The sequence below is a fragment of the Drosophila serrata genome, unplaced genomic scaffold, assembly GCF_035046125.1.
Source record: "Drosophila serrata isolate PLE 108 unplaced genomic scaffold, ASM3504612v1 contig_240, whole genome shotgun sequence".
Lineage (NCBI taxonomy): Eukaryota > Metazoa > Arthropoda > Insecta > Diptera > Drosophilidae > Drosophila > Drosophila serrata.
Window position 1 is genome coordinate 3,480,183 of NW_028257138.1, and position 25,693 is coordinate 3,505,875.

The 25,693-nt window shown below is 35.9% G+C and overlaps 6 protein-coding genes across 8 annotated transcripts; 4 read left to right on the plus strand and 2 right to left on the minus strand.

Moving 5' to 3' along the window:
- Positions 1–3,232: 3,232 nt before the first annotated feature.
- On the minus strand, positions 3,233–3,667 carry LOC110176913 (uncharacterized). Its single transcript, XM_020943404.2, has one exon. The coding sequence runs from the start codon at positions 3,665–3,667 to the stop codon at positions 3,464–3,466; it is 204 nt and encodes a 67-aa protein (XP_020799063.2). The 3' UTR covers positions 3,233–3,463.
- Positions 3,233–4,450, minus strand: LOC110176914 (uncharacterized). Its single transcript, XM_020943405.2, has 2 exons — positions 4,278–4,450; positions 3,233–3,865 (listed from the first exon to the last, which is right to left on the minus strand). The coding sequence occupies exons 1-2, from the start codon at positions 4,328–4,330 to the stop codon at positions 3,766–3,768; spliced, it is 153 nt and encodes a 50-aa protein (XP_020799064.1). The 5' UTR covers positions 4,331–4,450; the 3' UTR covers positions 3,233–3,765.
- Positions 4,451–6,634: 2,184 nt separating this feature from the next.
- On the plus strand, positions 6,635–7,824 carry LOC110176998 (uncharacterized). Its single transcript, XM_020943507.2, has 2 exons — positions 6,635–6,784; positions 7,275–7,824. The coding sequence occupies exons 1-2, from the start codon at positions 6,741–6,743 to the stop codon at positions 7,375–7,377; spliced, it is 147 nt and encodes a 48-aa protein (XP_020799166.1). The 5' UTR covers positions 6,635–6,740; the 3' UTR covers positions 7,378–7,824.
- Positions 7,504–7,824, plus strand: LOC110176997 (uncharacterized). Its single transcript, XM_020943506.2, has one exon. It carries the CDS (start codon positions 7,504–7,506, stop codon positions 7,747–7,749), a length of 246 nt encoding a protein of 81 aa, XP_020799165.1. The 3' UTR covers positions 7,750–7,824.
- Positions 7,825–15,489: 7,665 nt separating this feature from the next.
- On the plus strand, positions 15,490–20,020 carry Ugt36F1 (UDP-glycosyltransferase family 36 member F1). Of its 2 annotated transcripts, XM_086830568.1 has the most exons (6): positions 15,490–15,630; positions 16,603–16,856; positions 17,176–17,558; positions 17,632–17,830; positions 19,182–19,636; positions 19,700–20,020. In XM_086830568.1, the coding sequence occupies exons 1-6, from the start codon at positions 15,597–15,599 to the stop codon at positions 19,983–19,985; spliced, it is 1,611 nt and encodes a 536-aa protein (XP_086686694.1). In that variant the 5' UTR covers positions 15,490–15,596; the 3' UTR covers positions 19,986–20,020. The 2 variants fall into 2 exon arrangements, with proteins under 2 accessions (XP_086686694.1, XP_086686695.1); XM_086830569.1 differs by lacking the exon at positions 16,603–16,856 and having other exon boundaries at positions 15,498–15,549.
- Positions 20,021–21,545: 1,525 nt separating this feature from the next.
- On the plus strand, positions 21,546–25,575 carry Ugt36D1 (UDP-glycosyltransferase family 36 member D1). 2 transcript variants are annotated; one of them, XM_086830570.1, is made up of 5 exons: positions 21,546–21,687; positions 22,281–22,567; positions 23,686–24,059; positions 24,121–24,759; positions 25,129–25,575. In XM_086830570.1, the coding sequence occupies exons 2-5, from the start codon at positions 22,289–22,291 to the stop codon at positions 25,400–25,402; spliced, it is 1,566 nt and encodes a 521-aa protein (XP_086686696.1). In that variant the 5' UTR covers positions 21,546–21,687; positions 22,281–22,288; the 3' UTR covers positions 25,403–25,575. The 2 variants fall into 2 exon arrangements, with proteins under 2 accessions (XP_086686696.1, XP_020799003.2); XM_020943344.2 differs by lacking the exon at positions 21,546–21,687 and adding an exon at positions 22,046–22,171.
- The last annotated feature ends 118 nt before the right edge of the window (positions 25,576–25,693 follow it).

A 25,693-nucleotide genomic window follows, 5' to 3' on the forward strand; every position in this document is an offset into this window, starting at 1 on the left:
GCCCCTGGAGCAGGGGGCATTGTTTCAATTTCAATTTCCATGTCGATTCGGTTGTTTTCGATTTGATGACCTCGCAGCAGCGGCAGTGGAAGAGGCAGCCTCTGCTTGAAATCTATAAATACTGGCAATCATTATGAGGTTTCATATTTTTATTGCATATTTTATAAGAATCCGAGAGGGGCAGCAAGAGGCTGGGACTCTCAGTTTCAGTGGCATATTTCTCCTACTGCTGTTCCCGCAATCCAATTGTCATTCATGACAGCTGTCGATCAGAAATGGCGGCTGAAAAATTACGAGTATATTTATATACCTTTATACACGAGTATATATAACAATATAGGAGGAAAGCGGAGGCCAGTGTGAGGTGGTTGCTTTTGATTCAGGTTTTTACAAAGTCCTCTCCCCCTTGTGTGTGTGTTTTTTTCCTTTTCGTGTAATTGCCACCTTTTGTGTGGACAAATGTTTGGCATATTTTGTATATCATATTCTATGGCATTTGCATAATTTTATGATGGTTTATTTAATATATGATATGATATATGTAAATCCGAGGATTGATATGTTATAGATATGTTTTTAAATTGACAGGAATACATCTTGTTTGAAGGGAAATTATGATTGGGTAGATAATTATGGGTAGATTTAATATTATGCAGATGGGAAATTAATTAACTCGAGTTGGGTTTTGATTTATCAATTTAAAAGATGATTTAAGTTATGTTTAGGTTTAGAATACCTTAAAATAAGGGACACTCTTTATCATTCAGAAACCATTTTTAAGGCAATCTTTACAGTATTACTTTCCTCCATTCCAGAAAGTACATATTTTTGCAATACTTTTTCAAGTATTTCCCTTCGATCCCCCTCTTAAATAATTCACTTAAACACTTTGCAACTGCCCCCATATCTTAACAGCTGGATTATGATCGAATATCTGGCAAAGTCCCATCCATTTCCGATGCGTCACACCTTTGCCAAGGATTTGCAACTCCAGCGTGTGCCATGTGGCGGTGACATTGTCGTGTGTTCAGGAGTCGAAACCCTAGACCTGAAAACACCTTTGCCGTGATGTCAACGCCCGTACATTATTATTATTATTACCGCCACCATCCAACCCAGACTCAAGTACATTCAAATCCATGACTGTAATTCGCATCTGATTCGACTTTGGACCATTTGTATGGCGGAGACATATCCGCGACGAGGCAATTGTTTTGTGTTTTGCAAGCGGGCGCAACTCCTGTTTGTCGTCGTTATCCTGTTCCCTGCCAAAGGAATGGAAAAACATCTGTCGGTTGTCATCGGAAGTTGTATCTGACGGCACGCCCCACCAACGTATTTATTTTCGAGTTTCAGAAATTCAGAGGCGTTGGCTGAGATTGAAGTGAAGTGTGGGCCCTTTTTCCCCTTCCCCTGCAAGCTGTTCTCAGTAAATATTTCACGGTATTTACACCCGTACTTGTGCGAGTGTGTGTCTCGCCAGAAGTTACGGATATTATTCATAATTTTCCAACAGAGAAGGCACGGTTGCCTACTGTCTGAGGGCTGTCTTTCACCGGAAATCAGTTTCAGGGCCGTTGATAGATCTCTGTCTTGACCATCAGAAGTGGGTTGAGAAAGAGCAGGAGTTCCTGAGAGGGCGGGCACGTGCTAAAGGGCTTCAAAAGAGACCCCTGACCCCATGGTGTTAAAAACAAATGCCAAAAAATCAAAGCAGCAAACAGTTTTGTGGCTTTGCCCCGTGATAATGACGTGATAATTGCTTCTGTCTGATAAAATCGGGAATCAGAGAGCGATGTCCCATTTCGGAAGCCTTGCAACTGACACATTTCTCCACGCCAACGAGCAGGAATTGAGACACAGTTTATGTTCGTTTATATGGGTGTCAGAGTTCAAAGGACACCTGCGGAGCGCTTTTAATTGCATCGCACAAGCAACACCAAAAAGAGTGACAAGGAATCTTACTGGGTGCAAAGGACGAAAAGGACCTCCTGGCGCTAGGAAACAAAGTAATTACAAGGCCCACAGCTCAGACAGAAGGTGATGGAGATGGTGGGATATATAGAGAAGGCTTCCAAATATATATTTGCACAGGGAAAATAAAGTTTTTATGATAATTATAGATTTAAAAGAATTTAAAGAGTTGTCTAAAGGTATTTAAAACTTTATTTTAGATACAAAATTGTTAAATTATATCTTTCTAGACTTTTAAATATAATTTTCTAGGAAATATAAGTATATTAAAGATTTATAAAAACATCTAATTAATATTATATTTAGTTACTTATACTTTGAAAAGGTTTCTGACTTTTTCCTGTCTCATTTCTGATATCTTTTCGCGGTGTAAATCCCATTGACAGCTGCCGGAAAGGAGAAAAAACCCCGAAAACGCCACAACATTTATTTTTTTCCAGGGGAGAAATGGGTTGATAGAGAGAGATTGTCGGAGAGAGTGCTAGAATTCTATTAGCAGCGTCAAGGAAATCGCTTTTCCTAATAGCCGCACGCCACGTGTCCTGCTCAGTCGTGTGTCACCGACCGAAGGACAACCGCAGTTGAAGCATCCTTCCCCTCACTCCCAGCGAACTTCCTTTTCCCCTTCCTTCCGGTCCGAACAACAATACAATTGTAAAATTATAAAAATTTCGCACTCTCGCATATCGTAACGAAAACCGGACGTCGTCCTTTTGCGGCTGCAACCGAAGATACACTTGTTTTCGGCATAAAAGGACACGCGCCACAGGGAAAGCTATGTAGTGTATGGTGAAAATGGTTGGGAAAATGACAGAATGAGGGTGGCATTGGTTGGCCAGACATCATCAATATTGCAGACATCTCTCGCCCGGGCAGATTGAGGCTGTCAAATAAGCGTAGCTAATGCGTATTAAGTGCAGGATTCGCTGAGGGTAGGAAAAGTTGGCTCAATCACGCTAATAGCCGCAATTCATGCAAATGCTGCAGACAATAAAATATGCCTTGGATATCAGTCAAGTCAAGTCAAGGCAAGTCAGAGTCAAGTAGCAAGGTCAAATGGCAAGGGAATATATATTGATAGGTGATTGGGAATGAGGAAATATTATTTAGAAATTAATTTTCACAATTTTAGAGGGTTTTTAGGAGAGCTTGAAAGTTTCTTGTATGATAAATACAAAAATAAAGGATTATGAACATTATAAAACACATGTTTAGCCATTTAAACTTACCTTTTATTCCTAGAAATTAAATTCCCATATTTCTTTGCGCATCTCTTTATGATTTAATTTTTGTTTTACCAATTGGAGTGTTAATTTACTTTGTTTTTTCTGTCTGTATCACATAGCAATACTTAAATCCATATAAACAAAAGTCTTACAGAACTAATTTAAAGCAAAACCCAGCTAAGCCCAAAAATAATAGAAGTAACAATAATAACAAGCAGCTTCCCCCGTGGTCCCTCGATATATTTCTCAGATATTTCTCCGATTTAAGAGAAATGCATTCCATTGAACTTATCGCGATCATTCTGAACCATATTATTGTACTTCCATTTCTCGGCACTCGAGGCCTGACCGCTCCAAGCGGATCCTGAACCGGATGATCCGGACTTGGAACTGCTGAAGTCCTTGGAAGTTGGCTTGTCCTTGCAGGAGCTGCTCAGGCACTTCTCGTTGCGTTCGGTGTAAACCATTTTGGCGTTGGTTGAAGTTTCTTGTTTTTGATTTGGTGAATTAATTTTTGCCAATTACTCAAAAGCTGCGCTTCCAAATGCGTAGAGAGTTCAAAAGTTCACGGTACAGTCTGCAGCAGGGTCAGTACTTTAAGTTCCTTATTATTGGCCGAATTGCCCGTGCGGGATCCTTTTTTCGATGACAGACTTTTGCCCAATCTGTGGGATAGAGGAGAATAGATATAGAAATTAATTTAAGGGAACTTTTAATGTTTTAGAAAATATTTAGTCAAATATAAACATGAGAAAAATAAGAAAACTTGGGGTTACTTGACATTATTTCGCATATAACAAATGAAGCTCAAAGGTCTTGCTAAAAACCTGTTTTGATTACTTGTTTAATACAGGTAATCAATGTTTTTGGTAAAAGAACAATATAGATTTATATATTTTTTAGTGACTGAAAATATTATAAATGATTTCGACTAGCTTATCACATTTTAAGGATTTTTCTTTACTCAAAAAAACATATATTTAGGATTAAAGGGCCACAAAAATATGTTTCTTTGTCTTTTTGCACTGTGAGTTATTTTTTAAACCTTATATGAATATGAATTAATTTTCCACCCACCTTGACTGCTTCAACAATTTCTGTTTGGAATCCGTGTTGCTAATTTTTGGCATTGACACACAAATGTATTGCAACTAGCGCATTGGATAGGAAAAGAAAGGAAATTTCACAGCACACGCTCCCTGAGAACTGACTGCTCTGCTCTGCTCTGGACTTTCTACTGACCCTCCAGCGGACACGGCACCTGGTTTAAATACCCCGTATTCCGATCATCTCCGATCTGAACCGAGTGCAATGCCTACCTACCTGGCGGAGGAACTGCGTCATCGTTCTACGAGCGAGTAACGCAGTGCCCAGCAGCTGCAGGCTGTTCCGACATCCAAATCCATATCACCACCACCACCGAGCACCACCGGGCACCGGTGTGAACCCTCCCTCGCACCGGCATTGCCCAGCCCCGGGGTGACCTCAGTCTCCGACTCCGTCTGAGGCGAACCCGTTCCAAGCGGACGACAATGCAAATTAGAGCTATCGGAGCAACTGGTTTTTATCAGCGAAACCTTTGCAAACAACGCAGACAAGCCAAGAGTCGACTGCTTGATACCGTGGAATAAAATACAAATTATTAATAATTTCCCTGAAAAATTGTTTACGTAGGAGGAGTGAAAACCCTGCTTTTAAAACCTTAGATTAAAATAAAAATAAATACCTAAGGTCCACAAAAGGAGAAGTAATGAATAGACTCTTTTGAATTTGTTAAATTTAGAAAGTAATAAATTAATATGGAACCTGTAGAGTATAGCATAAATATATAATAGGTAAGAGTTTATATATACTTTACAACCATAAACAAGATTTATTAAGGTATACACAATATTCATCACAGGACACCCTGTAATTCACCAGATTTTGGTATGAATTTTTAGAGCAAACCCACAGAAAATTCTCAAAACTTAAAGGGTATTAAAAAATCACCCCCAAAATACCGAACCTGCTATGTCTCACGTAGTGTTCTCCTTTGTTTCTTTCTCTTTGATCCGCAAACATTATCTTTATCATCGTGATTCCAATAATCGAAGACAGTTGCCGGCCGGCAGTTTATTGACACGTCATCCAAAATTTCAAATAATTCCCCTAAAATAGGGTTTTTTCCTAGCTAAAAAGATAGCTTTAAGACCTGGTACTCGATGTAACATAACGATGTTTTCGTATATCCCAGGTATATATGAATATGTAGATCGCCTGATCGACTATGGACATATAAAATTATGCATAAAACGATGGCTGATGAAAAGTCTTGGTTGCATTGCATCAGCCAATTTTTTTAAGCGAGAAAACAACTTGAAAGCTGGCGCCGGTTTATAGTATTTTAATCTGCTGTTTATAGATATATAGCTGTCCGATCTGTTGGAATTATTATGCTAGAATCTAGTAAAAAGGGTAGGAAAAGGGAGCGTAATAGAAAATATCAGAAAATTGCATTATATTTTGAAATAAATCTCGAGTTTCCAGAGTTCAATGATATTTAAGCCCCATTTTAATTCCAGAATCTAGTCTGACTTGCTAGGACATTATTCCCCAGACATGTACTCCCTTAAGTAAACAAAAACAAGTTCAAATTAGACATTAATTTTAATAGGTTTAATGACATGAAAAGGATCTGCGTCCCTCTAACTTCTCTTCCATCTCGTAACAATGGATATTCCCCCCCGAAAACAAACTCGTTTCGAATAATCCAAACAAATATCTAATTTGTGTACTTTGAACGTCTAACTCGAAGATTTTTTAAATGTCAATGTTATATATTGCAAATTTATATGTCTGCCGAAAAAATTCCGTTTCGATTGCATTATGCAAATGCGCCAGACACATGGCTAAATAATTAAAAAACGTGGCCAGACAGCAAAGAAAGTAAAATAAAATAAATTTATATTTATCCAGACAGGTTGGGTTTTCAAAAAGTGTATATAAAGTGTGGTGTCTTTCAGGGCAAACATTTGGCCCAAAGGCTTCGAGCCGCATGCTCCTAAGGATTCCTTAAACTACCTGAAAATCCCCCTGGCTAATTTGTTTATTTATTTGTTTGTTTATTTGCTTTTGGTGTTTGGTTTTTCGGTTTGCGTTTTGGGGTTTCCTTTGTTTACTACTCATTCAGAGGACCGCGTGGCAAACCCGCTTCCATTGACGCACCGCCTCGAAACGGTGGCGTAAACAAGAAATTTGGCACATGTCTGCGCAGGCGATTTCGCATCATAGTCAGCCCCAAAAAACAACAACAACAAAAAGCCTTTAAAATAAATATTAAAACAAAAAAGAAACTAGTTTTAACGGAGCATGCGTTGAGCTCGTGATGAGATCAGTCCAAATCTCGTCTGCCTTTCGAGTATAAAAGCACCGATCGCAGCTCGATATCAAACAGACTAAAGTCTACAGCCATCGCAGTCGATAGCCATCCAAAAAAATATAAAAAAACAAGTGATTTCTTAAAAATATTTCCCCCAAAGTGTACAAACAAATGTGTCAATGAAGACACCGGACACCAAAGCCAAGCTGCTCAATAATTTAAGGTGAGAAAAGAAGAAACTTTAACAGAAAAACTTGTGAAGAAATAAAAAGAAAATAAAAAGAAATAATTTTTAAATTGAAATAATAAAAGCTTATGGGAACATATACAATATTTTGTGTTCTGTTGATAAGGAAATTTATACATTTCTTAACACAAAGTTATATAATTATTTTCCTTACAAACTATTAAAACTATGTTTATCTTAATTTTGAAACTGAAACTATTTATTTTTGACATCATTAAAAATCTAGCAAATATTTCCAAATATTTATTTTAAGCTTTTTAATGAGATATTTCAAATTACTAGATTTTTTTGGGATTAATTTCTTAAAGATTTAAGCAGCATTTTATTTCAAAAGTAAAGTAATAAAATCTAGCTTTCTTTGTAATTTCTTAACATCAAGTTTTGTATTTTTAAACAGATAGCATATTTTCTAAATTTTCCTGTATTTTAAACTAATAAAAAATCCCTTAATTCTTATGTTTTTTAGTCTCTCTAAACATCTGTCTTCTAAGAAAGGCGGCTCCCGCACTAGCAACTGCGGCAATTGTCTGGAATTCTCCGTCCTCACCCGTCTCTCCAGTGTGCCCTGAACCACCGTGACCCCATTTTAAGCTTAACTTGGCTACTGATTTTGAAAAACTCGCAAGAAATACTACTTTGAAAAGTCCTAGATATATATATATATATATATATAGATATATATCCTTGAGAACAAAATGGTCCATCAAACGCGCACTCCCAGCAAGGCCATACCGGCCAAGCACCTGAGTCCCATGCGACCCGTGGAGGGTTTGGGCGGCAAGTACGCCGTGTCCAGCAGTCCGGCGGATAGCTTCCTCCGGAACAATAATACCAGGCTCACGGTACAGTCCAGTTCCGGTTATCCACAGTCGACGGCCTTCAAATACAACCAGATGGTCGCCAACAATCGGGAGCAGTTCAATAGCCTCCATTTCTGCTAGGAAAACGAAGGGAAGACGCAGATTATTTGTCGCACAAAAATAAATAAATAAAATGCAATAAATACAAGCAATAAATAATGCATATACACAAATTCATTTACAACAAATCTACGCAAATTAATCGAGTTACATAAATCGCCTGCGTCACGTGCTTTTTAATAATTTTGCACAAATTGAATGTAACCCCAGGCCTAAGTCTGCGATTCGCATTCTCGCCTTCATTTTTCATTGTTTGCGGCTGTCTGCCTCACTTTGTCATATGCAAATGTGGGTGGGTGTGGGTGTGTGTGGGTGTGTGTGTGTGTGTCCCAGAGTGTGTGTGATTTTTGCACATTTCATATTCGGTTTTTTTCCACACATCCAAACGCCGCCATATTTTCGCATTAGCCACGAAATCAAAAAGCTTTAACATTCGCTCGAGCCGGGATTTGCATAAATCTTTGTTAGCCTTTTTTTTGGGTTTGACTTCCCGATTTCTTTAGGCACTGCAGGTGGAAAAAAAAACAAAGACAGGGGACAGTGCGTTTCAAAGCTGTAAGCAATTTAAAAGAAAATAAAATATATCTTCTAGTGAAATTTAAACAAAATAGAAAGTTTGTTTGTGATCATAGGATCGAATGTACAATCTCTCATAACTAAGCCAAAACTGCATTAATCTCAATGTTCTGTATTGGCTTAAAAAATATATTTTTTATATGCTTATTTTAGGTGTAAAATAAAGTTCTTCCAACTTCATAACTCAGCCAAAAATGCCTTAATTTCAATTCGGAAAACTCTCCCATTATAGATTTTATACGGTTAGCAAATCTGCATTTTCCGTTTAAAATGTAGAAAAATGGATATTTTTGGCGTTTTTTGGCAAATTTAAGAATGAAAAAATTGAATTGAAAATTTGAAAAAATTAAATTTTAGCCGGACATAGCTAGATCGATTCGTTTTTGATGCTGATCAAGAATATATATGATTTATAGTGTCGGAAATGACTCCTCCAATGCGTTTCAGACTTCTGACTGAAAATATAATACCATTTAGTCAATATTTCTCTATAATTTTATATGACAATTTTTGTCGAAAAATCAAATTTTGAAAATCTCATAACTAAGTCAAAAAAGCATTAATTTTAATTCGAAAACCACTCCTTTACTAGATTTATTGGGTTAACAATTCTGCATACTCTGTTAAAAATCAAAAATATATCGAAATTTTTGTAAATTTTTGACAATTTTAACGACCATACAACTTTTTAAATTTTCAAAATTTTGAAAAAAATTTCTGTCTGCTGAAGATAGCTAGATCGATTCGTTTTTTGATGCTGATCAAGAATATATATTATTTATAGGTTCGGAAATGACTTTTTCAAATTGTTACAAGCTTCTGTCAAAAATTAAAATACCTTTCAAGTGTATAAAAAAGCAAAAGTTGTTTTTTTTTTTCAATGAACTTGAAACAATTTTCTAAGCAGGAAGTTTTGTCCAAAGTGATAAAAATGTATGTCATTGGGTTAAGTATTCTTATAAAATATTCCTTGAACATATTTGATATTATGTAAAATTTCTATACCAAAAAAACAAAATATAATTAGAGTCACATATTTGCCACAATTTTTTTTTTTATTAATATCTTCTATCAAAATCGTATTTTAAAATGTTTCTGATCTATATGCTAATCTAATGTAAGTCTTAAATTTATTTTAAGTGTACTTAGCAGTATAGCAAGTTGCTTTACAAGTTTTTACATTACCTAACATAGTGTTAATTGATTTAAGTATTTCCAGTTTTAAAGAGAGTATACAATTCACCTTAATCTTATGATAGAAACCCCTTCGTTTATCATCTATCCTATTTACTTAGGTAACAATATCATTCAGTTATTTATATTTAAATGCAATTTCCTCAAACTAAAACTGAAATCATGCTTAAAAAATGTGACTAATTCGTTGTGACTTAATTACCTTATCAAAAGAGACTCTTCCCTTTGAAAATCTAGGCAAAATTCCCCACCTGTGATAGAAGAAGAAATGCGATAAATACTTCAAGTTCTCTATGCAAAATACCTTTGGACTAGTATGCAAATTCATAAAAGTAAACAGCAAACTTGTTTTGTGGAACAACATCTGGGGGAAGATCAGCTGGCAACGAACTAGTTAATCTGGTCAAATAGTTATCAAACGATGACGTCGGCCCGAAAGCGGTTACCAGGGGGGAAAGCCACAATTCCAGAGATTCACAAATCCATAATTTTCCCACTACACCCCCCCTGGAGATCCAGGGCACACACACTTGGCTGATTCCAGGCCATTAAAAGACAATCTGTTACATCGAAACAGCACAAATCATTGGCAGAGAACAGCCACACAGATTTTATGCCCCAAAAACATTTTTATTATTCCACTAAATTAAGCGTTGAGCGAGTGAGCAGCACACTTCAGATTGAGTTATTATATAATATATATATCTGAGGGGGGTGGCTTTTCCAGAGCAGAGGATGTGGGAGATGCGACAGTCATTAAATTATCACACATTTAACTTCAAAAACAATTGAAAAGTAGCGCCCAGAACAAAGGGAAAGCCAAGGTTCACCCTTGTGCCTTGTGGAAAACCTTGACTGGGCACCCCTGCCCATCCCCACCCTGTTACCACCACCACCACAGTTGTGTTGCCCTGCCGCATTACAAGCTGAAAACATGGTTATTACATCAGTAAAATGCCAAAGGATATGGATAAGGATAAGGGAGCAGGATGTGGGATCTAAAGGGGGCGTTGCAAAATGCTCTCGATGGATGGATGCTGTGTCTTGTGATGATTATGACAGCATGACGACCTATCTGGAACGACCTAGTGGATGTGTGCCACCCCCTTTTATGTCTAATTTAGTTTTTGTTTTCTGTTTTTGCAATATGTCGACCATTAGGCTGGAGTAGAGGGAGGCAGTACAGGAAGTAGAGGAAGTACAGGAAGATTGCCCATGACGCGGCAGTAAGTGACGATAAATCATAAACGAAACATCAATTCCAGCACTTGACCCTCAAGAGGAAGTCCTGCTGCTTCCTCAAATGGACGAAACATCTTTCATCATATTTTTTAAAGAAAATAAGTTAGCTTCTTCCCTTAATCTCCTTCTCTCTAATATGGCATATCCTGGTCACGTGTCCTTGGCTTTCTTTTGCAAATTAATTAATTGCCACAAGGATGAAGCCTGATAGAAGCAAAAGGCGTTGGAGGAAGATTGATTAAGAGACAGGCCACCACGATAACCCTTCAATGGAGCTGTCAACTTATCTATCACGCCAACAGCTAGAAAGGTTTAGAACTAAGTTCTTTTTTCTTTACTTTATATACAGTGGAAAATATTCTTAAGAGTCTAAGAATACTTAAGTTTTGAATAGCTTTCCAAAGTAGTTTAGTCCCTTTAAGTAGTATCAGGGAAATAGTTTCCTTTTTCCCATATTGGGCATCAATTAAGGGGATACCACATTAGTCTGTTGTCTTCATTATTTTGATTAATATTAGACTTATGCTTTTTTTAGGATATCTGAAAACTATATCTAAGTCTCGCTTATTTTCCCTGGTGTAATTTCTTTCCCATCCCCTCAGTCTTTCTCTGACTATTTCGTTTCTGATGATTTATCGACATTTGTGCGGAAATCGCTGTGCCAAAAGCCAAAACGAAATGAAATGTTTTCCAGTTCGCGCAGACAAGAGAAAGGACGAGAGTTTTCGCCGAGAAAGGAGCAGGAGAAATGAGGATACAGACTTTCGAGCTCGTCCATGTTCTTGGAGCGGAAACGCAATCGGCGCACTGCCAAAAATAAATTGATTACTGTCACGGAAATAGCTACAACACAGCTACATTTTGGGTGCTCCAACTTTGTTTGTTAATCGATTTATTTCGAGGCACACACGAGGAAATGTCTAGGAAATCGGCTTAGAAATCCCCCAGGTAAAATGGAGCCATGCCAAGGTAATTCCAGGGGGGTTGTGTTGTCTTCCACTGGCGTCACGTTTATAGATCACGTGACGTGGCCATAAATAGTTTAACCTGTCAATTAAAGACACCTGTAGGTAAGTTGGGGTGGAGGTGGAAATCTTGGCAGGAAAATGTCTGGAAACTTGAGGTGATGAGAAGACAAGCACGCACGCAATATGTTCACGCCTTCAATTTGTGCGTAGCAATTTGTAAGATACTTTTTATAAGCCCTAATATGGTTAAGCGTTTAAAGAGTTGATTAGTCTCAACCGCAGGTGATAAAGATTAATGAAGTTATATACGATTAGACATTCGATTAGAAGCTTTTAATTGCTGATTAGATTTTGCAGCAATTTACATTTCCTTTAATGGTTTGGAAATTAAATATTACCCAATTTTAAAGATATATTTACCACCGGGGCTTGTTTTTTTACATTATTACATATTAAATTATATTACGTATTATAATTTTAATCATAAACTTAAAACATTGTGAAAAAGTCATTTCCGATCCTATAAGTTATATATATTCTTGATCAGCATGAGCAGCAGAATCGATCTAACCATCTCCGTCAGAAAAATAAATATTTCGATTTTTTTTTAAATTTTGAGGAAATTGCAAAATAAAAGTGAAAAATTGTAATTTTTAAAGATTTTTAACTGAGTATGCAGAATTGTTTGCCTTGTAAAAACTAACATAGAACAGCTTTCCGAATTGAAATCTCTTTTTGGCTGAGTTATGAGATTTTTAAACTTCGATTGTCATGTAAAAATAATTGATTAATTAATATTTATTTTTTAACCCTTGCAGTATTATAATTATAGTCAGAAGCTTAAAAAACAGTGAAGGAGTCATTTGCGACCCTACAAATCATATATATTCTTGATCAGGATGAACAGACGAATCTTTCTAGCCATCTCCGGCAGAGAAAAAAATGTACAAATTTTTTCACAATTTTCTAAGTGATAAATTGTTAAAATTGTCGACAAAAAAAATTGAAAAAATTTTATTTGTTTATAATTTTAAATTGAGTACGCAGATTTTTTAAGATAAAAAAAATAAACATAGGAAAGCTTTCCGAATTGAAATTATTGTTTTTTTGGCTAAGTTATGAGATTTTTACTCTTTGGTTTGTCGCAAAAATGATAATTTAAAAAATATCCATAAATATAAATAAATAATTCTTTGAGAAGATATTAAATTTACTTTTTTCAATTCCATAAAAAAAGAAACCATTAAATAACCTACAAGATATTCTCCCTTTGTTTGCTTTAATCTCCCCATAAGACCGAACTTTACTTACCTTTTCACAATCGACTATCTGACGGCAAAGTTTTTCCCCAAGGATACCCAAAGGGAATCCTTCAAGCCTTTGAAAGGAAGGAGGAAAACGATTGATTGGCGGTAACAAATGTATTAGAAACTTTCTTGGTATAATTTCCGCATTTACGGATAGAGGAATATATACACATAAATACATACTGGATCTACTTCACTTCAAATTGCACTTCCGTGCGAAAAATTGTTTATCGAAAAGTTTCACCCTCTCCCTTAAAACTCCGATTTAATTCAGAAAGTGTGAATGGAACGGCGTTCGGGGTCCGCCCTCTATTTTTTTGCCGATAAAGTTTGCACCTATTGTCATTTTATTGATTTGTTATAAATTTCACACACACAGCTTATCATTTCATGCGCTTCCATTAAATGTAAATGACTGGAAAATGTTGGAAAATGGACACGTGTGGACACCACACACACACAACCCTTTCTTATCTTTGAATTTTTCAATGAGATTTCCTATCATTTTAAATTCCATTTTATTGCCGAAATAAATGGTTGAAAAAGAGTCGAGGGAGGACGTTAAAATAAATTGATACCCCAATGGGATAAATTCTTTTTCTCGCCCCGATGCTTATCGATTTCGTTTCGTTTGGCAACACCTTGAGGAAAAGTTCTACGGATGCCGGAAAAATTGCGAGTTTCCTCCGCCACTTGATTCTGATAATCTGTCGTAAATTCTCGCACTTTCCACTTGTGAAAACGTTCACAATTAAGTCACAGTTTTAATGACGTGACGCCAATATTAAAACGGAAGGGAACGGAAGCCCAGGAAAAGTCCTGGGAAAACTCACCCCCTTGTCACCCCGTTGCAGCTGTTGACAGCGTCCAGTTGCTTTTCCTTTTGTTTTTGTTGTGACTGCCGAGGGCGCTAATTAGGCGAGACGTGAAAATTTTTGCTTATTATATTCCCTAAATTTTAACGACACTGGCAGATATATATATATTTTATATGGTGCAACATTTTGAAATTAGTATCTCGGAAATTACGGTTATTGTCAAAGTGAATTTTAATTAGCAAAAACTCGGTACGGGACGAGTGACGAGGTCTGACCCGGAAAATCAGAGCATGTCGAATCTCTGACGACTCTGGAGGAGTTTTCAGTATTTTGTCTGGGAAGTATATTACGATGCTGCTGTTATCAACAGAAGGTTACTCCATTAAGAGCATTAAGAATTTTAGAAAAAATAATTATAAGAGAGATATAGAGTCCTGTTAAGTTTGAAGCAATTATTTTCGATACGTGAAATATTTAGAAGCTCAAATTTCATTGCTGTTTATTATATAATATTTCCTGTCCTATATTTCATATTATTTTTGTATTTTGGTAAATTTAAGCTTAATTTTTAGTTAATTTACACCTTCAAGTAGGGGCTTGGCCAATATTTAGTGCTTTCAGTGTGAGCGGAACATCAGAAAGTATACTAGGGAAATAATGTATCTTTAGGGAGTTTTACTCTTTATTTTACACATGTGTAAAAGATATTTTGTAGAGAAATAAGTAAGGTAAATGTAGAAATTAAATATACAATAATTTCCTTGAACTTCAATGGGAAAGAATGATTTTTATTGTTAAATAAATCATTTCAGATGTTTCTAAACCAACAAAAATATAATTTTAAAATGATTTAAAAAGTTGATTTTTAATTGGATCACCTTTAATATATTTTAAACTTAAAATGTTATTATTAGATAATAAATAATATGTAATCAGCTTTCTTACCTTAAACTCCTTTTAATTTTCTCGCAATCTAAAGTACAAGTTCTTGTTCAGAAAATTATGCAATATATATTTATAAAAATAATACCAATTTTTAAAATTTATTTATATAAAATAGGTAGAGAAAATTATAAGAAAAAATTAAAAATATAATTCTATAATGAAGAACGATTTACTTAATGCACTTTTGACATGTTTCAAATATAACTGGTTACCAAATCTGCAACTTTAATCATTTTATAATAATAATTGCAAAATAATTGCTCATAAAATCTAAATAGAATTATAAATAATATAAATATTTAAATGATGGATTGAAAACCGGTATGTACCTCCGTTACTCATCTTAAACAAATCATGTAATAAATCTGTTAAACATTCTCCCATTGTTTCCACCCATTAGAATTTATTGTTTACTTCGGAAGGAAAAAAAAACACACTCTATTTTGATTATGCAATCTGCATAATCCCCCCAAACCCCCCCTTAAGGTATATTTCCCCAGACAAACCCTTGGCATCCACGAACTTGGTTTTAGCAATTTAATGGCCTACCGCAAATTGCTCATGACTGGCGGAGGTTGGAGTGTGTGTCTGATCGTTTTGGGTTAAGTACAGGTACGTATACACACACGTATCGGAAAACTCGGTAAGAAAATGCAACAACAGGGCAGTTTCCAGTTGCAGCCAAGTTAGCTATTGCCTTGGCTTTTTCAGTTGATCGCCGATCGTGGCTGTGACAAGTTGCATTCTTAATTTATTGGGAAATCTAAGAAGGTAACACCGGATACGAATTAATCAAGTCATCGATAGCCTCTTGAAAAATGCAAATTGTCAATATTTTAATTAGTGGAAAAGGTGTGAAAAAGATTTGTAATGAAAATGTGCTGAAAATTATATAAGCTTTAATGAAAAAATAACTCAGAGGGTAGTGAAAAAATAAGCACTATTTTCTGTGAAAAATAGGTTACTCATGAATATGTAACCATGTATAGAAACAACAAAATATACAACAAAAGCAAACACAGTTTCTAAAATACCTAAAATAAATGTATTTTGTATAAAAGTAAACCAGAATTTGTATAGGTGCCTCTCCTCAAATTCTTTTATTGCTAAAATATTTCACTTTTAATTTATAAACTCACATTTCTATCAAAACTAAGCAATTTACATGAACAAAGAACGTAAACAATCGAGGAAAACTCCAAAAGTGTTTACCCAAAAAAATGCAAATTTAATGTTTGCAAAACCCAAACCCATAATTAAAATATTTTGGGTGGGCACCTCTTAATGGTCACAGCTTGGTAAGAAATGTTTGAGAATAACCGCCAGCTAAAGGTCTGTCCAAAAAGACAATTGCCAGTCAAATTCCGGTCACGATTTTAGCATAGAATAGATGCAAAGATACAAACGTTTAAGTTCCAAGTGCAGCCATGCAGAGATGCAGATACAAAAAAGTATCTGAAACAGACAAAAGCAACCTTTTGTCTTAGCTTTAAAAGTAAACTTTGATCTTTTGTAAGGCTTCTTGGTAGAGAGACCATGAATTGGTTTATTTTATATGTTGTAAAGTGATTTTAGTGCTTGCAATTAATGCTAAAAAATGCAAAGAATAAATTAAATGAATAGAGAAATATATATTTTAACAATTAGCAAGTATTTAGTGTTTGTATTTATGTAAAATGAATATAAACTAAGCAAGTGTCATAGTTTATGGCATTGTTATCTACCAGACCAAATCTGACATTGATAAAAGTAGAGATATTGCTAAAGATTAAGTGATTAATTAAACCTATTTGTAGTTTATTAAATATTTACTAAATATTGCAGTGAGAATGCAGCTGCTGCCTCTGATTTTGCTGACCTTCTTAGCCCTTAAATCGGAAGCCGCTCAGATTCTAGGCCTATTCCAGCATCCCGGCAAGAGTCACTTTGACTTCTTTAGACCCATGTTCTTGGCCTTGGCCGAAAGGGGTCACAACATCAGCATGTACAGCTATTTTCCGCTGGAAAAACCGGTGGCCAACTACACGGATTATGTGTTCCAGGGAATGCCTCTACTCACAGACATGGTGGACTTAAAGGTAGTTAGAAAATGTGACAAGATATAATTTTGTTTTAATTAAATTATAAACGTTTTGGCCTTGATTTTAGTTCGAAAAACATTCTAGAAGGAAAATTAAACGTTTTGACCTGAGTTCTTGAAGGAAAATTACTTAAACTCGGCAAGTCAACGTGGGCTGTGGCACTAAAATATATATAATCAAGTGTGCCAACTTTTAAAGCCTTTTATTAACTAAACTAGATAGGCAGACAAGATCAAAACTGTTAGCTAAAAGTGTAAAAAATAATTTGAAATTTAATTGAAGGGATTTTTATTATAATTAATAAACTAATTTGCAGGCCTTTGAAACGGAATGGAAGCCTTTAGGTCTGCCCTTCAAGGTACCCACCTTCTTTATGATCAACGACTGGGCCTTGAAATCCTGTGAGGTGGCCTTTGAATCCCCTCTGATAGTCCAACTCCTGGAATCCCCAATCCGCTACGATGTCATTATCCTCGAGCACTTTGTCAACGATTGCATGGCGGCTTTGGCTCACCTGCTGAAGGCACCTGTGATCGCTCTGAGCAGCTGTGCCATAATGCCCTGGCATTACCAGAGAATGGGCAGTCCTGTGATTAACCCCATAATGCCAATGAACTTTCTGCCCTACACAGATGATATGAGTTTAATTGATCGGCTAAATAACTTCTTCCACTTTCATGTCGTGAATGCGCTTTATCAGTGAGTGATACATTTTTTTGGTTGACCTAGAAAATTGTTGAACTTATCAGTGAGTTACTTTACCTTGACACAGTTTGATTACGGAACCAGCCACGGATGGCCTGATCAGCCGGAGATTTGGGGAGGGATTGCCGCCCATCCATGAGATTGTGAAGAATACGAGTCTGATGCTGATTAATCAATATTATGCCCTGACTGGACCAAGACCTTATGCTACAAATGTGGTGGAGGTGGGTGGTCTGCAGGTGGGCCCGGAAAAATTATTGCCAAAGGTAAATATAATTATAAAATTAAATATTATAATTTAATTATTTTTCAACGATTTTTCTTTCACAAATAAGGGGGAAAATATAGACAAAAAATATATTCACAGCTTTATAGACTACAGAGCCGTCTTACATAAATCTATTAAAATGTTTTAAGTTTGTACAATATTTATAAAACAAAATTAAGATTTATTAGTTTAATTATTAAATATTTCTAAAACCTTGTCAAAGTAATAGTGGAAGTAGTGGAAAATGATCTATTCTTTTTATACCCTTAGAGGGTATCTTAAATTCAGTCAGAAACATGAAACTCAGTGAAGGTGTCATTTCCTACCCTATAAATCATATATATTCTTGATCAAGATGAACAGACGAATCTTTCTAGGTATCTCCGGAATAAAATAATTTTTTACCAAAAATTTTCTTTTTTTTTTCAATATAAAATCATCATTAAAATTGCCAAAAATGTTGATTTTTTTTAGATTTTAAACTGAGTATGCAGAATTGTTAACCTCGTAAAAACTAACATAGGAAAGCTTTCCGAATGGAAATTAATGTCTTTTTGGCTTAGTTATGAGTTTTTAAAATTTTGATTTGTCCTTAAAAAATCTATAAATATGAAAGGGTATATTTGTAAGCTTTCCAAATTAGGCATCCGAGAATTTCATATAAAGAGCTTTACAGTCTTACAAAATAATCAAACAAAGGCGTTTAAAATTTTACTTTATAAGACCCTTGAGTAAAATTAAACACCATCAATATTTGTTTACTTTTATTTGTCTTGTCTACGTGGGTCACCAAACTCTAATCGCCACAAATGTAAATGATAAAATGCCAAGTAAATAAAAACAGTCAACACAGCCATTAAAACCAGACACAAAGAAGATTTTAGACCAATTTAAAGCACGTGTAAATCATGTTTATAAAATATGTGCATATAAAATGAGGCATTATCAATTATCAAAAAATAAATAATGGGGCTCCCTTAATTTTTTCTATTTGCCAGATAGAAAGATAAGTTTATGTTAATCTTATAATACGAATGTATATATATAGGAAAACAGGAAATATGTTAAAACCAAAATAAGATTGGCACACTATTTTGAAACATTTAACTATGTGGGTCAACATTTAAGAGGAGAGCGTGTTTCGTTGGCAGACAAACACGCGTTGGTAAAATGTTTATTTTTAGCCCAAAGACAAAACAAAGTGGTGTATATAGTTTAGTTTTTTTAAGCTTTTTACTTAAGGGAATCTATATATTTGCCTTTTTCTAAGTTTATTATTTAATTTTAAATATTTTTCCTTTAAAGTAATACTCTTAAATATTTTTTAATCTATTTTGTGCACCTTTCAGCACCTTTTAGAGCTCATAGAACGTTCTTCCAATGGCATTATCTACATCAGCTGGGGTTCCATGGTCAATGCCAATACCCTGCCTTCTGCAAAGAGAAAAGCACTTTTCCAAAGCATTTCCCAGCTGAATGAGTACAACTTTGTAATGCGCTGGAAAACCGATAATGATTCCTCACAACTTGAAGATAAACCCAGCAATTTGTACACCTTTGACTGGCTTCCCCAGCGAGATTTGCTGTGTCATCCGCAGGTGAAGGCCTTCATCTCCCACGGAGGACTCCTGGGCACCACGGAGGCGGTTCATTGTGGAGTTCCGATGCTGATAACACCCTTCTATGGGGATCAGTTCCTCAATGCCGGTGCTGTGGAGCAGAGACGCTTTGGAATCATAGTGGATTTCAGGGATTTCGATACGGAACACATAACCAGGGGACTGAGAATTATATTGGACAAAGGGTGGAGCTTTTCCATGAAGTAAACAATTATCGATTGAAAATCTAATCGTATTTTTATTTCCAGCTTTGCGGATAATGTTCGTCATTCCACGGAGGCCTTCCGCCACCGTCCCATTCCCCCCTTGGACTTGGCTGTCTGGTGGATCGAGCATGTAATCCAATCTGGCGGCGCTCCCCTCGTCCAGAGTCCAGCCAGGCATATTAATTGGATCGTCCGCAACTCGATCGATGTGTTCTTCTTGTCCCTGGCAATCCTATTGCTGTTTCTAGTCTCTCTCTGGAAACTGATCAGGTTGATTGGAAGAGTAGTGGCTTTCGGTTGTAAAAGCAAAAAGCAAAAGCAACAATAAAAATCATTAGTTGAGTAAACTGAAAAAATTATAAACTTTGGAGAGAACAAGTTTCACTTTTCATTCGGAGAGATAATTGACTTCATGGGGGATTATTAATGGGAAGTAAACAAATTATTGAGTTCACTGAGAAGTGAAAAATTTGAGGGCTCTAAATAATAATTTATATAATACTTGTTTAGTAAAAGAATTATACAAAAACCTTTGACATTATTATTAAAATAATGAACAAAAACCTTTAGAAATTTACAAAGTTCACTTTACCAGAAACTGCTACCCAATAAAAGTCCTATCAATTCGTCTTTCATTTACATTATTGCATAATAACATTTATTACATAATGGTACACAGTTTTTATTTTATTATAACTCATTTTAAGACATTTGTGAGTCCGAATAATAATACATAATAATGAAATTTAAAAACAAACAAAAATTCAGATTGTTACCTGCGGCAAGCAATAAGTTCACTGAACTTAAACTGATACTGAGAAGTGCTTTCACTTTTAAATTTATTTTATCGGCTAAGCAAGCGTATCATTAGCACAGTCATTTCTAATTATTGAAAAATAACCATAAGACAAAGTTTAAATACTCTACAAATTAGTCTCCACTGTTAAGCTATTTAATTTTGAACTAATGAATAGTAAATCATTTGTTAAACAAATAGTTGTTATCACAAAACAATGGAATATTCCATTCTAAATATTCCAGCTGCGTGATAAAGCCTAAGATCAATAGTAAAAGTCATTTACGCATATATAATTATTGATTCCCGACATGTACTTATGTATGTATACTCTCTGTATTCGTTATACAACACAAACCCAAAAACATGCCCGTTTCAAATGTACAAAAATGAAATGTAAACAGTTGAGAGGCCTCCCCTTGTGGGGGTAACATGTGAGTGCCGAGTGATAAACACTCTGGAGACTCATTGTATTTTTTTTTTCCTCGATATTGTTGTGTTTTTTGTAGTCGCTAAATTAGTTTTCCACAGCCGGTAGTTTATAGTAGACAGTCTCGTGCACAAGGGCAAGGCGTTCTACTCTCACTTTAGGACTGATCATTTCCCCCCATCTTTCTCTGAGGCATTCCTGGTGAGAAATGGGGGAAAGAGAGCATTTGAATGCCAAAAAAGCTTTGGGTAAAGATGAGAGATATCAGATTTGGGTTTCAAAATAGCTAAAACAATGAAATAATATCAAGAAAATATAATTGAAAATAAGTATAAATAAAATATAAAATATATATGTCTTTATGTGAACTTATTTATTTATAATGAGCAGATAAAGACCATAAATATAATAATAGGTCGAGCTAGAAAAATAAATATAAAAATACTTTATACATTAAAGTTTTCCTTACTCAGGGTAAATATATTACAATTTCAAAGTAAATTAAGCTAGATTATATGAATATTTTTATATACTTATAATTTATTTAATTATATATTACAGACTGTATCTGTAAATTTATCTTTCAAACCTATATGTACATTTTAAAATTAAAAAAAAAAAAGATATAGCCAAGTTGCCATCTCTATCGAAGATCGAGATTTATTTCCGATCGCTGACTGAGCAATTTTGGTCCGTTTTTTATTTGTCGACGCTCTTGGTCCGTCGTACATTGACCGAAAAGCTTTTCGACTCGCCTGCATTTCTCTGAATTTTCGAATCAGTCGCTCGTCGGCAGTCGAACAAGTAAGTAAAAGCGAGTGAGAGTCGAGGGAAAACAGGATTTTAAGGTCCAGAAAAAACGCGGATTCCAAGCGGATACATTTTTGATTTGTCGCGTGTGTGTGTGTGTGTATCCATAAAGTTCAGCAAAAGTCAATCAATTTGCAGTTTGGGGAAAGGCGGGCTCAGTCAGTTTACAGAACTACAGAATTTATTAACCTATTGTGATGCAATTTGCCTTGGCTTTTTGTTGTGCTTGTGTTTTCGCCTGCATTCTTTACATAATTTTCCCTGCATTTCTTGCATTCGCGACATGCGCAGAGCCACCCGCCCGCCGCCCACTCAAGGTCGCATGAAAATAATGCAAAAAAAAAATAAACCCAAGAAAGGAAAACGTGAAAATGCAACAAGTGTTTAAACACCTGCTGGTAGCAGAAGGCGTATCAAGTGTTTAGTGTTTGTGGAAAACTGTGATCCGGAATAATTCTCTGTGACTGTGAAGTGCTTAGTTAGAAATATACATTTCCTTCGAATAATATATAATTTTTCTCTACAAAATATATTTTCCTGCTCTCTCCAATTTTCTTAATTAAAAAATTAACATGTTCCCTCTGCAGAGAGCATCATGTGGTCACCACTGTTCCCTGTCCTCCTCCTTATACTCGCCCTCGCCGGCTCCGATGTGGTGGAGGTGGAGGCCGGCGCTCCTCTAAAGGTCTTGGGTCTCTTCCCCCATCCCGGCGTGAGTCACTTTCACTTCTTCCATCCCATCATGAGGGGTCTGGCAGAGGCGGGTCACGATGTCAGTGTGGTTTCCCATTTCCCGGACAAACATCCGGCCATCCGGTACAAGGATTACCCCCTGTCCGGAGTGGATAAGCTCACGAATAGCGTGGATTTAAAGGTAAGTGTTCCAGGGAAAAATGGGGGGAATTTACAAGTGGGTTTTTTTTTACGAAAATTTAACTATTGTTGAGGGTTTATAATAACTCACAAAAATTAGTGAAAACTATTAACACATTAATCATTGCAAATTATGGGAAGAAATCGAAACAAAAGCTTGTAGAAACGAAATTGAAATCGCAATTTAAGCATCGTTAAAATAAACTATAAATGAAAATTACAGTACAAGTAATTGGTACTTAGCGTTAATCGATTTAAATATGTTATGTAGAAGTTAATTATTTTAGATTAAATTAGAAAAATATTCTATAATACGGCTTTTTCCAGAAAGTATCTGCCAACCATGTATATTTTTTCTTTGAGTTCTTAAATTTTCAGAACCTGCCTTTTACTTTTCTGTTTCTCTACTTTTTTGTTTTCATTTGTTTATTGAATATTATTGGATAAAAATGTGTTTTTGTGATATTCTTATTTAAGTCAACGCAAGAAGGATATATTTGCGACCTTATAAACTATATATATTATTGATCAGCACTTAAAGGCGAATCTATATAGCAATCTGTGGAAAAAATAAAAAAATTTAATTTTTGAAAATTTTTGAAAATTTTAAAAGGGGTTACATCATTAAAATTGTCAAAAATGTAAATTTTTTAGATTTAAACTGAGTATGCAGAATTGTTAACCTCATAAAAACTGACATAAGTTTTCCGAATTGAATGCCTTTATGGCCAAGTTATGAGATTTTGAAAACTTTAATTTATCCAAAAAATTTGGAAATAAAACTATCCACTCAATACACTTTTTACATGTATTTTAAAATCTAGTTTATTAGCCATTTTATATAAATCGTAATAAAGCCACTAAATCTGTAGAGATTATGAAGAGGGGATGAAAAAATATGATATACCATTTCAAAAATCAATGATTCATTTGTTAACAGACTATATAATCGATAATATCATAATTGAGGAACTAACCAAATTAATAAATTAAATACTCTCTCGTTTTTCATCTATTTTTCATATTATTTGTCCAGCTTTAATGGTTTTTAAATATTATTTATTATATTTTAAATATTGTTTCTTAACTATTTTTATTTATAATTGATTTTGTATTTAGTTCTTTGAAAAGCGTACCTTCTACAGCCACTTTCTGGAGTTCTTCCTGCTGAACCAGTGGGGCAAGCTGGCTTGCAACACTACGCTCCGCTCGGAGGCTCTGCAGCAGATCCTTAAACGTCGTCCTGGCTACTTTGACGTCATCGTTATGGAGCAGTTCAACACGGATTGCATGATGGGCGTGGCCCATCAACTGCAGGCTCCCATAATAGGCCTGAGTAGCTGTGTGATGATGCCCTGGCACTACGAAAGGATGGGTGCTCCTTTGATACCTTCCCATGTGCCAGCTCTGTTTATGGCCCAGTCGCAGGACATGGACTTTGGGGGACGTTTGGCCAACTGGTTTAGCACCCATGCCTTGAACTGGATGTACAAGTGAGTTTTTTTGGCTTGAAAAAAATGGAATATAAACATCTAATCCTAATATTCCTTTCAGGTTAATATCCGTTCCCGCAGCGGATGCCTTGGTTCAGTACAAATTCGGCCACGACCTGCCCTCCGTGGGCGAGATAGCCAAGAACACTTCGGTGTTCTTTGTGAATCAACACTATTCCCTGAGTGGACCCAAGGCTATGCCTCCGAATGTCATCGAACTGGGCGGCATCCACATCCAGAAATCAAAGCCATTGCCTGCCGACCTGCAGCGACTCCTGGACAATGCCGAGGAGGGTGTGATCCTCATCAGTTGGGGCTCCATGATCCGGGCCAACTCCCTGTCAGCCTCCAAGCGGGATGGCATAGTCCGGGCGGTGGCCCGTCTGAAGCAGCAGGTGATCTGGAAGTGGGAGAACGAGACGCTGCCCAATCAGCCACCGAATATGCATATCATGAAGTGGCTTCCCCAGCGGGATATACTCTGTCATCCGAATGTCAAGGTCTTTATGTCACACGGTGGACTCATGGGCACCTCGGAGGCGGCCTATTGTGGCGTTCCTGTGGTGGCCACACCCATGTATGGGGATCAGTTTGTCAACACAGCGGCCTTGGTTCAAAGGGGAATGGGAACCATCCTTAACTTTGAGGACATTAGCGAGAACACGGTTATGAGGGCCCTCAAGAAAGCCTTGGACAAGAAGTGAGTATGGGAGAGATTAGAAAAAAAAAGCAAAAACAATGCTATATATTATTAATTCAATTGAGTCGGATCAGGTTCTTTTCTTAAATTAATTAGATCAATATATCACGATTGGAGTTTTTGTTTTTTGAGCTTTTTATACAGATACCAGGGCGATGTCTTTCAATTAAGTTATTTATGAGTTTGAAAATAGCTTAAAAAAGATAAAACCATACCATATATGAAAGGAATTTAAAGATTTAAATCATAATATCTACATTTTAAGAGCAATTCAAATTTAAATTTGTAAAGAAAATACTTATACTTTATTAATGTTATATCTTATTTACATTTTATATTAATTTCCAAATTTCCTTAAATATTCTCCAGATACTATGATGCTGCCAAGGTCGTCTCCCATTCGTATAACCATCGACCGCAGCAGGCCTTGCAAACGGCCTTGTGGTGGGTGGAGCATGTGGCTCACACTGGAGGAGCACCCCTGCTGAAACCGAGTGCTGTCCACATGTCCCGATTTGTGTACTACTCCCTGGATTGCTATGCAGTGGTGGCTGTTGTCCTGGGCACCATCATTGCCAGTTGGGTGTGGCTCATCCGGCGATGCTGTGGCTCCTCGGCCACCGGGAAGACAAAGAGGGATTAGGGATCTTGAGATCCTAATCTCAGTTTGTGCTGTCTGTGGTGTATGTGATATTTTATACATGTTGTGTATGTAAGAGACTTTTAGGTGTAAAAGACCTCCTCCGCCTTCACTCAAGGACTTGTAGATTTTAGACCGCAAAAATTAAATATATTATGTTTAATCCTATACAATAATTATAGTTTCTTGTATTATTTATAAGTATTTTTTTGGGGAAATTAAAATTTAAGGTAATTTTAATGAAAAATGTATGTACTTTCTTAAGTCTTTGCTCTTTTGTTTCTTTAGAATTTT

What these genes read in the sequence shown, in the direction of transcription:
- LOC110176913 (XM_020943404.2), bottom strand. Translation starts at nt 3,667, where the DNA reads ATGGTTTACACCGAACGCAACGAGAAGTGCCTGAGCAGCTCCTGCAAG.
- LOC110176914 (XM_020943405.2), bottom strand. Translation starts at nt 4,330, where the DNA reads ATGCCAAAAATTAGCAACACGGATTCCAAACAGAAATTGTTGAAGCAG. An exon ending in AAATTGTTGAAGCAGTCAAG is followed by an intron (nt 3,866 to 4,277) that starts GTGGGTGGAAAA and finishes TCTATCCCACAG; the next exon opens with ATTGGGCAAAAGTCTGTCAT.
- LOC110176998 (XM_020943507.2), top strand. Translation starts at nt 6,741, where the DNA reads ATGAAGACACCGGACACCAAAGCCAAGCTGCTCAATAATTTAAG. An exon ending in AAGCTGCTCAATAATTTAAG is followed by an intron (nt 6,785 to 7,274) that starts GTGAGAAAAGAA and finishes TATGTTTTTTAG; the next exon opens with TCTCTCTAAACATCTGTCTT.
- LOC110176997 (XM_020943506.2), top strand. Translation starts at nt 7,504, where the DNA reads ATGGTCCATCAAACGCGCACTCCCAGCAAGGCCATACCGGCCAAGCAC.
- Ugt36F1 (XM_086830568.1), top strand. Translation starts at nt 15,597, where the DNA reads ATGCAAATTGTCAATATTTTAATTAGTGGAAAAG. An exon ending in CAGACATGGTGGACTTAAAG is followed by an intron (nt 16,857 to 17,175) that starts GTAGTTAGAAAA and finishes ACTAATTTGCAG; the next exon opens with GCCTTTGAAACGGAATGGAA. An exon ending in AGAATTATATTGGACAAAGG is followed by an intron (nt 19,637 to 19,699) that starts GTGGAGCTTTTC and finishes TTTTATTTCCAG; the next exon opens with CTTTGCGGATAATGTTCGTC.
- Ugt36D1 (XM_086830570.1), top strand. Translation starts at nt 22,289, where the DNA reads ATGTGGTCACCACTGTTCCCTGTCCTCCTCCTTATACTCGCCCTCGCC. An exon ending in GCCTTGAACTGGATGTACAA is followed by an intron (nt 24,060 to 24,120) that starts GTGAGTTTTTTT and finishes TATTCCTTTCAG; the next exon opens with GTTAATATCCGTTCCCGCAG. An exon ending in AAGAAAGCCTTGGACAAGAA is followed by an intron (nt 24,760 to 25,128) that starts GTGAGTATGGGA and finishes AATATTCTCCAG; the next exon opens with ATACTATGATGCTGCCAAGG.